Raw genomic sequence first — 13070 nt, 5'->3', positions numbered from 1 at the left:
AGAGCCGTATGTTTACTGCCAACCTAAAAGGACCTCAAAAATGTTAATAAAGAATTTATTGAAAAGTTATTGGTGTTCAGGTGTATATCAGTATGTAGTGTCTCTACTTTAAAGAGTCCTCTTCTGCTGATGTTCAGGTGTATATCAGTATGTAGTGTCTCTACTTTAAAGAGTACTCTCCTGCTGATGTTCAGGTGTATATCAGTATGTAGTGTCTCTACTGGGACCTGTCTCCATGCTTTAATGTTCAAAAAGCTCTTTATTTTTCTCATACTGCCTGTGCTGCAGCACCTCTTTTCACCCTCTGTCTCAAACCAGAGCCCAGTCTGCTCTGATTGGTCAGCTGGCCAGCTCTGTTGTGATTGGTCAACAGCTTAGATATGTCCTGCCCCTTAGCCTATCACGTACAATGTGTTGGAGCGCTAGCCAATAAAAGCGTGAGTGTTTTGATGTCTATATGTTACAGGCAGGGGGGGAGTGAGTGGGAGAGAAACTCCCTCTGGAGGGAACACAGGGAGTGTAGCCTCTGCAGACCATTGACATGCACTAAAACCTATAGAACACACTATAGACAGGGTCAATTTTCACAAAATCAGAACCCCGAAGGCATTTTGTGTTTATTTATGCCATACAACATTTCTAGGGGTATTAAGGGGTGCTGAATCCAGCTCAGCTGTATATGAAGCTCAAAAATGTCCCAAAATGCCTCGAAATTGAGAAATCCAACATGGCACACCACCAGCCTGAAATCTATTTTAAGTATATCTTTTTCACTAAACAAGGTACAAACTTGAATTAAATGTGCTTTTGTAAGTTCTCCTACATGGGCAATCTGATGCCATATTCAGATTTGAGATGTAATGTGAATAAACTGCTTAGATCTCATATATATTGCAAAAATAGTAGTTTTTAACTATGAATAATTATTCAGCTAGTATTATTATTATCAGGCTACTTTTACTTACGTTGTATATTGTTTTGAGGTTAAATGTTTCAAATGTGCTGTGATGGAACCTTTGCCTTCCCCACTATTGCCCCCCCACCCACAAAAGCAAAAAAACAAACCAAAAAGAGGAATCACAGAGCGCCCATTCAGCTTTTTAAAAGTGCCCGCCTTTTGGCAATTTCCCATAGGGTTTGATGTAAAAAAGGCAGTGTGAACAGGCCCACTCCTTCTTCTTCATTGCCTTATCACTGGATGGCCTGAGAGCTATAATTTGGGTTTATTTGTTGTTTTAATATATTTTTTAGGGCTGTCAAGTTAACGCGTTAATAAAAAATTAACGCCACTAATTATTTTAACGCGATTAACACATGTGTATTTTTTTTCCTCGGCCGCCCCGTAGTTTCAGAGCGCATCGAGTTTAAAATACCATCTACAAGCTGATGCTGACAGCCCCGCTCCTGCTGCCCGCTTGCAGCAGACCACACTTCCACGCTCACCGGCAGGCACCGACTGGCCATCGGAAGGACCGGAGGAGGGTGTGTGTATGTGTGGCCCGAGCGAGCGAGAGAGAGACCTTACGTGAATTGTTGTTGTTAGCATCTGGTGCTAGCTAGCTGCGCTAACGGATATAAGGAGCTGTTTAAATGAAAACAGAGGAGCGACATTTCGCCACAACTGCGCAGAGCACTTGACTTTATGCAGGAAGCCAGACAGCGGGACATTGTAGAAGAAGTCAGCACACTCAGCGCGGATAGTGCGCAACATGATTGCAGCGTCCAGGCAGCTCCCGTTCGAGCATATGCCTTGAGTTGCACATAGCTCCAACGATCCATCACACACACACACAAACACACACACCATTTGTATTGTATTATTGTATGAGAGGTTCCAGGTTGAATTGAGGCGAATATTTGTAATGTTCAGAGGTTGTTGTGTTTAATATTCATTAGAATATTTGTCATTGTTCAAATGATAATAAACATTGGCATAAAGCATATTTGTCTACTCATATGTTGATAAGAGTATTAAAAATTTGAAAAATATTCCTCTAAGGTACATTTAGAACAGATCAAAAATGTGCGATTAATTTGCGATTAATCGCGATTAACTATGGACAATCATGCGATTAATCGCGATTAAATATTTTAATCGACTGACAGCCCTAATTTTAATCATTGCTTTTCAACTTTAATAACTGATAAAAGGCCCTCTCCTCCCAAAAAAATGTCCAGCACTCTCTAGTCTCTTCTCAATAACCCAATACACACAATTATCAATCTTTAATTGCAAATAGAACATGATATTCAGTCTTAGTGTGTGTGTGTATCGAATATTTTTCAAGGCAAAGATACGTTAAACCCACTGCAGCCTTGCACTTCGCCAGGAGAGGTCGCTGTAACTGAAGCTTCGAGAAATGAACCTATTTCCGACACAATTGTCCAAGTGGTTCGATGCTTCATTCAAAGCTTCATTTTGCCATCACTACTGAATAGGACTACAGAAATTGTCAAGGCCGTTGTACGTCATTACGCCTAACACGTAAACACTCCCGCTAAGTTTGTTTCCCCCTGTGTTCTGCTGGGTTCTGCTTGAAAGCAAGTACCTGCCTACAGGGTCGGCGTCATGGGGGGTCATTCGCGGGCCATGCCCCCCCAAATGAATCACTGTCCCCCCCCAACGCAGGGTGGGCAAGCCTTGCCACTTTGCCGTTTTTTTTTTAATCATATAAGTGAAAACGTTTCCACTAAAGGTTTTTTGGTGTGAAATACGTCAGAAATAAAGAATACAAATATAAAACACAGCCTGAGGTGTGCTCACTGCTGCTCTCTGATTGGTGTGTTGCTTGACCAATGACCCTAGACTTTTGTTTTGTTATCATTACGTGGCTGTGTGTTTAGATGAAAGCCCAGTGGCAATCTGTTCATCTGTTACACTGATTATACAGTAAAGCCATCGAAAATAATATGATATACAGTACAGTACAAGTAGCCTACTTCTGGGTCTATGTGTTTCATTCAAGCTCGGCTCTCTGTGTGTGTGGCACGAGCGCATTTTGTGAGTGGTGGAGGAGAGTCCTCTCCTGTCAGACTGAGAGGATCTTATAACGTCAGCTCAGTGAGGTAAGGACTCTCTCAGTGTTTAGATAGTTCACTTTAGTGTAAGTTAACTTATCTCAGTGGGTCTCAAACGGTTTGGTCACCATTTATGTAAACAAGTATTTGCGAGGAATACCTTTATATGATCATTATAGTTATTAAAGAATAAGAGAATAAATAAAAAACGGGTATGAAATACTATAGGACAGTAACACAAGAATACAGTTTAAAAGGGGAGTGATTAGTAAAATATCCATAAAGAAAAAGTAAATCTGTGTACAGTTCTGTTTCATATGGATGCTGAGAGATGTAGACTATCCATAGATCTCCTAATGTTGCTCTCAAAGGGCACCAGATTGATGCATTTAACTTCAATATTTTTTAAATAATCTTCCCGGGGGAGCATGCCCCCAGACCCTCCTAGAGGAAGTTAGGTCCACACCCACCTAAAACATGTTCACATGGATAGGATACTAAATACATTTGCACCCTTTTTATATGGTGGCCTATGTCCTTATGTTTCTGTTTTGGTGGTCGTGCCACAACCGTTCATGTTTGCACAAGTCAGGGGCGGTTCTAGGGTGGGCCAGTGCCCCCCTAACACTGACCTCTGACCCCCCTGTGGCCCCCCTAACAATGAATTTTTTTTTATTTTTTTTTTTAATGTATATTTTCTGGTTCTCGGTTTGCCAAAAACCGCAGAATTGTGTTGCTGTAATGTGAGATTGTGCAGAGACCCTTATGTAAAGTAGAGATGTAACTGTTCATTGCCTTTATTTTTATATAAATATGGTGTTAGTGCAAACATTGCACTATAACTTAAGCTGAAGCTAACAATAATAACTATAAGATCTATCTGAAATAAATAAGTGTACTGAAACAAATACCAATAACTGTATTGCATTGTTTTCTTATGCGCAATTACTTCATACTGTCTAGTTCTCTTTTTCGTCCTGCATTTATTGTGCCCCCCTCAGAAAATAACTGGCCCCCCAGTGGCCCCCCCAGTCAAATTGGTCTAGAACCGCCACTGGCACAAGTCATAGGTGCGCTACACAGCACTACACCCTGCAATGTGTGTGAAAGACAATAGACTTTACAGCATGTTTTTTGAAGTTGCGTTGGTGTTTGTGTGTTGGTTGTTGACGGCAATGTGTGCCCCCCCTTTGTAAATGATTGCCCCCCCATTCGATTTGTTCTAGAGCCGACCCTGCCTGCCTATCTTTAGTATCTTTATATCTATATCTGACCATTAGAATCAGTATTTTTAAAATTGTCATTTTTAACACCGTAGTTTTACAAATTATAGAATAATTAATTACCAGTGTTTTCCAATTTTACTCGGCAGTTCGTTTCGTTAGATAACTTTAGCTAAAGCTAGCGTTGCTTTGCTCCGGGTTGCAGCCACAGGTCTTCGCATGAAATGTGCTCGTTTTATCGTTTCCCGGCCAATGTTTTCCAAAGGAGAGTCTGGATTCGTGCTATGAGGTAAGCTGACGTTACATTTTTGTCCATGTCACGGTGAAATGTAAATGATGGGTAGTGACTGTATCGCCGTTTTAGAGATGGCGCTGCTGAAAAGACCGCAACATAAGTAAAGATAATGAATACATCCTATTAAAACCTGTGTGGCTTATATGATAAGTCTAATTAGTACTCAGCATAACGTTTCACCATGTAACTAAAGATTGTAGTCAGGGAAATCAGTTTGACATATTGAACTAATAACAAATCACCTCTGGCTGGCAGAGAACTCTCTGCTCCATAGCTTCTCTTGGACGTAACATGTACATTTTACATTTATATTCAATTTAATATTCCATCCCTCACATACTTTTGTAGCTATATATAATAACTTATATTTTGTTTTTCTTGTTATGCTGCTGCAACACAAACATTTCCCAAATTGGGATCAATACAGTAATATCTTATCTTAATTAATTAAGAAATATAACTATTATAATTAGTGTAGCAGCTGACACCTATTTTCAATATGGATTAATCTACCATTTATTTATTTATTTAGTTCAATTTTCATCTATAAAAATGTCAAAATAGTGAAAATGTTCACGAGACAAAGTGCAAGGTTATATCTTTAAATGTTTTTGTTTTAGCCTATGTACTGTATGTCTCACGGTACGTCCACACAGCAGCTTTTCAAAAATCTTGAAAATCTTGGAGCTGGGCGTGTCTGACAGCTTGGGGATTTTTTGCGAGCAATGCGACCAACAACCAATCACATGAATCTCCCGCCCCCGACATACAAAGCAAAAAAACCCGGGGATTTTATGCGAGCAATATATATATATAAAATACACCCATTCCGGGCTTTGAACCAGCTGCGCGGAGGACATCGCCGCATTCGGGCCGCGGGCTGTACTCACTGGGCTATCTATTCCTTTAAATATTGAACTGTTTTTATATTACTGATAATTGTCTTTTTGTTCACAACTTCTCCACGTTTCTAAGTGTTTCCCGAGCCAGAACGACCAATCTTTCTTCCTGGCTTGCTCTATAATGATATCAAATGCAATACCAACAACAACTCAACAGCAACAACGCAAACTACGACAACAACCCACACATTGCGCATTGTTTAGAGCGGTCATAAAGTGTTGAAGCGCTCAAATTTGAAACTGTTTCAACCTGTCACCTGTCAGAAACGAGACGAGGCAGTGCATTGAATCGCGTGAATGGACCGCGAACCAGTCAAGTGATTCATTCTGGAAATGAAGCAGTTGCTGCTTCGGACGTCACATGTCACGTGATTTGAAGCAGTTGCTGCTTCTGACGTCATATGTCACATGATTTGAAGCAAGCTTCGAAGCACTGCTTTTATGGAATAGGAAGTCCAGGGTTGAAGCTCCGTTCGAAGCTTCAGTGTCAAACTGCCATCACTACTATTCAGCCACTCGGTAACAACCATCGTTTTTCAGACACGTAAACTCTTCAAAAATCACCAGTGGGGTCACTGCTGATGTATTTAATGTCGTAGAACAAAACGTGATTTATCTCTTAAATGTGTGTCAACCACAGACCTTAGTTGGAGCTATTTTCCAAAACCCTATGGAGAAAATGCATTTCTTTTTGACGAAGGAACCGGAAGTGCTAAAAATGCTAACTTACTTCCGGGTTTTAGGACGCATCACTGCGGTTCTCTATAAAACAAATGTAAAAAGTGTTACATTGAAATGAGGGTGTGTCAAGTTAAACAGTACCACTAACTACAGCTTGCAACATCTTAATTGAACCAAATGTTGTCTGGCACAGTTTCACCTGGTTGGCCTGCAGTCAATCATTCAGACCACATTCTTTGTGTCTTCTTCTTTGAACACAGTAAGACTGGAAATGCGTATGCAAAATGTGACAGATTCCTAATGCTCTAACTATTTTATTTTCCAAATACATAGTGGCATAGACAGTTTCATTTCTAAAAACAATATATAACTCATTCTTAAGTTGTCCTTTAACTTTAAAGTTTAGCATTACCTGTGTCCTGCAAAGGCTCACACTCTTCGGTCAGACCCTCAGAAGGTAAGAACAACTTGACAGTGCAAAACATTTCTGTACAGTAAACGTGCTAATATTGTGTGGTTTTATTTGAATCATTGACTTTGTGCAAAGCACAGTGAATACGTGTCAGCTGCAGAACATTATGAAAAGATTTGTATCACACTTTAACTATTTTATTGTGTCCATTGTTGGCATGGGCACGTAAAGTGCTTATAAAACAGATTCACGCCCATCTTTTTATGTGTTATTGTTTTACAACATTTAGGGTGAACATAAGATTCAGAGATGTAAGCTATTTGATCATTAGTACAATACAATTTAGTATTGGTACTTTTCCCAAAGTAATATATCTGAGTCATTCTTGAACCACTGGATTTAACTAGATTTGACATCTGAGCCATTTTCCCATTGCAGAGGCTAAGCTGGGTCCGTCTTATAGATCCTATGGGAGGAATAGCTTGTGGCTCAGGGTGTGTCGTGTCCCTGAAACAGCATCTTCCTTACTGGCACCGCAGCGTGATGATGCTGCATAGCTGCCCAATAAAGTTTACAGAGGGCAAAGGGCAGTCAAAGTTGGAACTGTGTTGCAATGACATTTCACATTTCAGAATGATTCTCTTTTTATATGCATAGGCTACTGAACACTGACCCCATAAAAACACAAGTATTGGTTAATATTTTATTTAGTTTCAGCTGATTTCCCCTCCCAACAGTATGTGGCTGCAGCGGGGTATAAAGAGCAGAGAGCTCTCGTCACTGAAGCCACCATCTTCTTGGATATTGGAGACGGAGAAACTGAAGAAGTCTTGTGGATTCTAAGAGTTACAAGCTCGTTTTCTATTTTCAGATTGGGAGCCACTGCTTATCTTCTTGTGCTGCCGTGCATTGTCCACAATGTCCGTATTACAAACTGCAGCGCCCACCGGCTGCGAGCCTCTGGCCGCGGTGTGTTCAGGGGCAAACTGCCTCGTTCCTCTCGGAAGCTTCAATGAGAAGCTGAGCCTGGCGATGAGCATCGTGCTCACCGTGATGCTCTCCATGGTCATGTTCTCCATGGGCTGCACTGTGGACGCCTCCAAGCTGTGGGGCCACATCAAGAGACCCTGGGGCATCTTCATCGGCTTCCTCTGCCAGTTTGGCATCATGCCTTTCACAGCCTTCGCCTTATCCACGGCCTTCAACGTGCTGCCTGTGCAGGCCATCGTCATCATCATCATGGGCTGCTGTCCCGGGGGCTCCGGCTCCAACGTCATCTGCTACTGGCTGGATGGAGACATGGACCTGAGGTTTTCATTTCATTCACAAAACGATAAATCGAGACAATAATCAGCAGATTCATTGAACATCTTTTCACACTGCAAAAACTAAAATGTTGAGTTTATTTACATTTGTTATGTCAACTGATAATTGTATTAGTTAGTTGAAAGCAATAATATTACGTTGAACCTAATAATTTCATTTAAACTGATTGCCTTCAAACAACCTAAATCAATCTGTGTAATTTGCTGACATTTAAATTAAGTCAACGTTTCAGTGTACAGTGTACATTGCTACCGTACATTTAGAAATCATTCTCAGGGCCCTTTTATGTGTCCTCACCATACTGTGAACAGTATGGAAGAATGACTGAGCCATCATGGTCCCAATGAGCAAATCCCATAGTGAGATATGAGTTCATCATGACTCAACTTATTCCATGCTTATAATCTCCATCCGTTATTAAAGAAGCTTGATAGACCCTGACGGCATTCTCCCCTCTTCAGTATCAGTATGACCGCTTGCTCCTCCATCCTGGCCTTGGGGATGATGCCTCTCTGTCTGACCATATACACCGCCACCTGGACCTCCACGGGAAGCATCCAGATCCCATACGGCAGTATTGGTAAGGAAGAAACTCTTAGTTGATTGCTAACCCATGTGCACTGTACAGGTTTATTACAATGATGTTGTGAAATCGTTGTATCCTCAGGTATCACTCTAGTTTCTCTTCTCGTCCCAACCGGTCTGGGAATGCTTGTTAAACGGAAGTGGCCCCACTATGCAAAACAAATCCTTAAGGTAAGAAATGTGAAATATTGTCTGCTATTTGATTAGGATATTTGTTGTGACTTTTCATTTCCATGTAAGTCTTCATCCAATGAAATGTCATGTGTGTCTGCTGTGCGCAGGTGGGGTCCTGTGTAGGCTTTGCTCTTGTTCTCATCATAGCTGTGGTTGGAGGAATTCTCTACCAGTCCTCCTGGGACATTGATCCATCCTTATGGATTATTGGAACTATCTACCCCTTCATTGGTTTCAGCTTGGGGTTCTTCTTCGCTCGCTTTGCGGGGCAACCCTGGCACAGGTAGGAGGACGGCGATGTTTGCATTTGTTGCACAAAGCTTCTGGATTGGGATAGAGTCATATTCAGTTGTATTAATCATCTATCCATAGAAAAAACTCATTTACAAGGTCGTTGGTCATTGCCTGCTCTCTTCAGGTGTCGAACCATCGGGTTGGAGACGGGTCTTCAGAACTCCCAGCTGTGCAGCACCATCATCCAGCTGTCCTTCAGCCCTGCTGAGCTGGAGGTCATGTTTTCATTCCCCCTCATCTACAGCATCTTCCAGTTGCTGGTGTCCGTCATATCCGTTGGAGGTGAGAGTTTAGCAGGCAGATACTTACTTACTTAGTAAAGGATGGTAACCACACTAGCATTTTCTAGAAAACGGGATGGTCATGGAGTTTTGGTTGGTCTTCTACCACTAAAATAATGAAGGTGAACAAAGTTGTCTGGCTCCTCCATAAGGCAACAATGTTAAACAAAGCCTTTATGGGTTTTACTGGCAGGTTTTACGAGAACAAATGGCTTTGTACAGGTTTCAACCACGTCTGAGTTCAAACGTTTTCATGGCTGATCCAAACAGAGATGCTGTAAGGTAAACTGTGAGTGACGGTTTGTCACGTCCCATGTTCTGACTGTGCTCAAAACGCTTCTCCCGGCACACAGGCTGCATGATGGCATGTTGAATGTTGTCTTGCTCCTTTACCCGTAACTAATCCAAAATGGCTCCTCTTGCATCAACCACATTAAAAACAACGGCAAGGAAAGGTGATTGGCTGGACTGAGATCAAGGAATGTTATCAAAGTTAAAGTGTTAACAGGCGACTTTCCAATAGTTTTCAGGTGGTGTCATTGTTTGTGCTTCTGAAGTAAAAACAAACAACCAGAAAGCTGTAATTCATTAGACATTTGTCTGACCACACTTTGTTTGCAGTATAACACAAACAACAAATCAGCTTGTGTGTGTTGACCTCTGCCTTCATTCATTGCATTGTTCCTGGTTTAAAGAGATCATTTGAAGAACAAAAAAAGGATAATCTATCATTGTCAGGACAAATGTTGGAAAATAAAATCATTCACTGAAGCCCAAAACATTTCAAAGCTCTTTAAAAAAGCCTCAAAATGACCGCTCAGTGTTTCTGAACCCATGTTTTTTCCCTCTTCAGGCTACCAGTTGTATAAGAGGTATCGAAAACCTGGCTCAGATGATGCCGACAGTGATTCTCCAGTCCTGGAAGCTGGTGACGGTGAATCAGCAAAAAAGAACATACATGCTGTGGAAAAAGGTGGCTTTGAGTTTGACGACATTAGCAAGAGCGAAGAGAAGAATAGGGACGTAAAGAACGCCACCCAGCTGTGAGTTTAAAGAACCTGCTAATCCCAGACATTGGACTTTCAGTAAAACCACTCGGGGCCACAGACCCTCTGAAGACATCTGAAGTCCACACTGTGAGCACACAGTGAACTCTGCAGGCCGGAGGTGTGCACTACACGTGCCGTTCTGTTCGACTTTGGAAAATACTTCACAAGAACACGGGTTCCCAAACGTCTTCCCTAGTATGGCAAATAACTGACTCTCACACTGTATCATATTAGGCCTTGTATTGATATGCCTTCCTTTACATTAATGTATTCATATATTAACATGTGCAACCACTTACATTCTTTGGAATGCACGTTATGCGCATGTTCCTTGATCAATTGTAGATATTTAGCTACAGTCGTGTTTTTGAATGATGGAATTAATTGTGTGTGACATTCATAATTGATCTGATAAGACACATTATTGTGTCAAGATGAGGAGAATTATGAACACTGCTGAGAGACAACCTTTCCATGTCCTAAAACCTACTAAAAGAGCCTACTGCTTTTTTGTTTGAAAGATAGTTATGTATGTTTTTTTTAATACTTGATTCTGGTGAAATCAGTGGTAACTACAAACCATGTTTGGAACTGGGGCCGCAGCACAAACTCCTGTTGTGTTTTCATTTCTAAATAGAAGTACAGTAGGGGTAATGGGGCACAGCGGAATTTTTGAATTTTGAAACATGATGTTGTGAAATCGTTGTATCCTCAGTTATCACTCTACTTTCCCTTCTCATCCCAACCGGTCATTTGTATGGTTTAACATATCCTTCCAAGATGGAACAACAGGAGTATACTGGAATGCTGATATCATTCTGAGACATATTTGCTAATTTATGAGTCCTCTGTATAAATGTGCAATGAGAAAAAACTATGAATATATATTTCCATGGATGTAAAATAATAATATATCAATAATATAGTATTTTGTATTTCCTATTTACCACTATGTTGGGAAATATGCCTTCTGAAATTATGTTTATTTTTCATTAAAAAAAACAAACATGTTTGCTGTAATAATGAATGGTTTGATGTGCATGTGAGTTTTGTTATCCAAATCAATAAACATATTAATGTGTTAACTTAGCCCCAATGTTGTGTATTTACTAGAAGTGAACATTTGGAGAATATAAGCATTTCTTTAAAATGTTGTAATTAAAAGGAACCAAAGTTCAAACGTCAATGACATCTATGCCATTTAGACAAACGGGCTCTTTAAAAGTATTTGATGTACATAGGCCACATGTACAAGGTCTTAAACATAACTCTCCAACCATAAAATAATCCAATTAAAATGTTGTTTAAAGTTGTTCAAAGTCCAAGCTGTGGCAGCTAAAGCACTCTGTCTCAGATCTAAGTGCTGTCATGTGACTCCAGACGTGCTGCTCACCTGTGTGCAAACATGAACGAACAAGCTGATGAGACCGCTTTGGTCGGCCCCGTGGATGGGAAATTTTGTTTTAAAAAACGGACGGATGGAAGCGTCGATAAGAGCATGGTTGTGTGCAAATTATGCAAAAAATTATTTGCATATCACCGCAGCACATCAAGCCTAAAGTATCACCTAAATGCAAAGCATGTAGCAGCTAGCGTGGACGTTAGCCCGACTCCGAGTGCAAGGAACCACACCCTGACCCAACCCACACTCAACCAGATGACTGGTTTCAGGGCCAGGATAAGTAAGTCCACGTCTGAGAAAATAACCAATTCCCTGGCTCACTGGATTGTCACTGGGCTCGACATTAAGGACTGCACGATGGCATCTAGTATTTAGCTCGGGCAATGAAGCCTCACCTGCTGGTTGCCCGATCGGGCAATCTATTATGCCAGTATCATGCAGCTCGCGGATCCAGTAATGAGTGACCCGACAGTAAAACTAAACATATCTATAACTAGTTTAGGTAGTTTGAGAGGTAATTAAAATAGCTACGTGTGATATTCTAACCTGAAGTGTGTGTTTTGTTCCGCTCACCGCTGCATATGGTTATGCAGAGCTGCGTGTCGAGTCTCGACTCGTCAGCAGCAGCTGATCTCTCTCTCCCGTCAGATTAGACTTCACTTGCGTTTATGTCCATATCGATCAGATCCAGCTAGTTCTAGCTAATGATAGGACTACCTGCTTATTAAAAGACAACTACACAATAAGTGTCGCTATGCAACTGGATGAGGCCACAAAGTATAGCGCAGCATTATGCATTTGTTTACATGCCCACCGGAACCCCGAGGCATTACCAACAGATCAACGCACAATCAACCCATACAGGACATCTGTTTCTCCACATTAAGTGTTAGACATTAGAGTTGACTATTCTTGTCTGTCACATACTCTTCTTGTCTGTCACATAAGTGGCGCAACTGAAGCGGTATTGCTCTAAAGGGAAATTATTTTGACCGAAGATATTTAGATTTGCCGGCTAACGGGAACTCTGACGTGTGCTTCGCGGATGCGCTCGGCTCCTCTCGACTGCTGCTCGGGTCTGCTCGGTCAGCTTCCGGATGAGGAGGCATTCGTTCGACCAACTTACAGTAGTTAACATTACAACATTTTTTAACAGGGGCCATAATAGTGTAAATAATGTTTGTTTTGGCAGTTATAACTGAATGTAATGTTTTCTACTTTTTTCCATCTGGGAAGGCATTTGCCTTCATCAGATGGAAAGTGTTTTGACCAACAACTTAAGTATTTCTTAAAGCTATGCAGGGCATGCAAGCGAGCAAACACAAACAAGAACAAACAAACAAGTGAAATGAAGAATACAATTGAAATTGTACAATATAATATTGTGGTGGTTCATCTTATAATTCAGTCTAGAGAATGCACCAGACA

The 13070-nt window shown here is 41.0% G+C and overlaps 1 protein-coding gene across 1 annotated transcript; it reads left to right on the top strand.

Moving 5' to 3' along the window:
- Nucleotides 1–7436: 7436 nt before the first annotated feature.
- On the top strand, nt 7437–10306 carry slc10a2 (solute carrier family 10 member 2). Its single transcript, XM_034110722.1, has 6 exons — nt 7437–7841; nt 8319–8437; nt 8525–8613; nt 8724–8899; nt 9035–9192; nt 10045–10306. The coding sequence occupies exons 1-6, from the start codon at nt 7450–7452 to the stop codon at nt 10236–10238; spliced, it is 1128 nt and encodes a 375-aa protein (XP_033966613.1). The 5' UTR covers nt 7437–7449; the 3' UTR covers nt 10239–10306.
- Nucleotides 10307–13070: the final 2764 nt, after the last annotated feature.

This window comes from Pseudochaenichthys georgianus, chromosome 21, assembly GCF_902827115.2.
Source record: "Pseudochaenichthys georgianus chromosome 21, fPseGeo1.2, whole genome shotgun sequence".
In the NCBI taxonomy this organism is placed as follows: domain Eukaryota; kingdom Metazoa; phylum Chordata; class Actinopteri; order Perciformes; family Channichthyidae; genus Pseudochaenichthys; species Pseudochaenichthys georgianus.
This window is presented reverse-complemented; position numbering and strand designations above follow the sequence as displayed.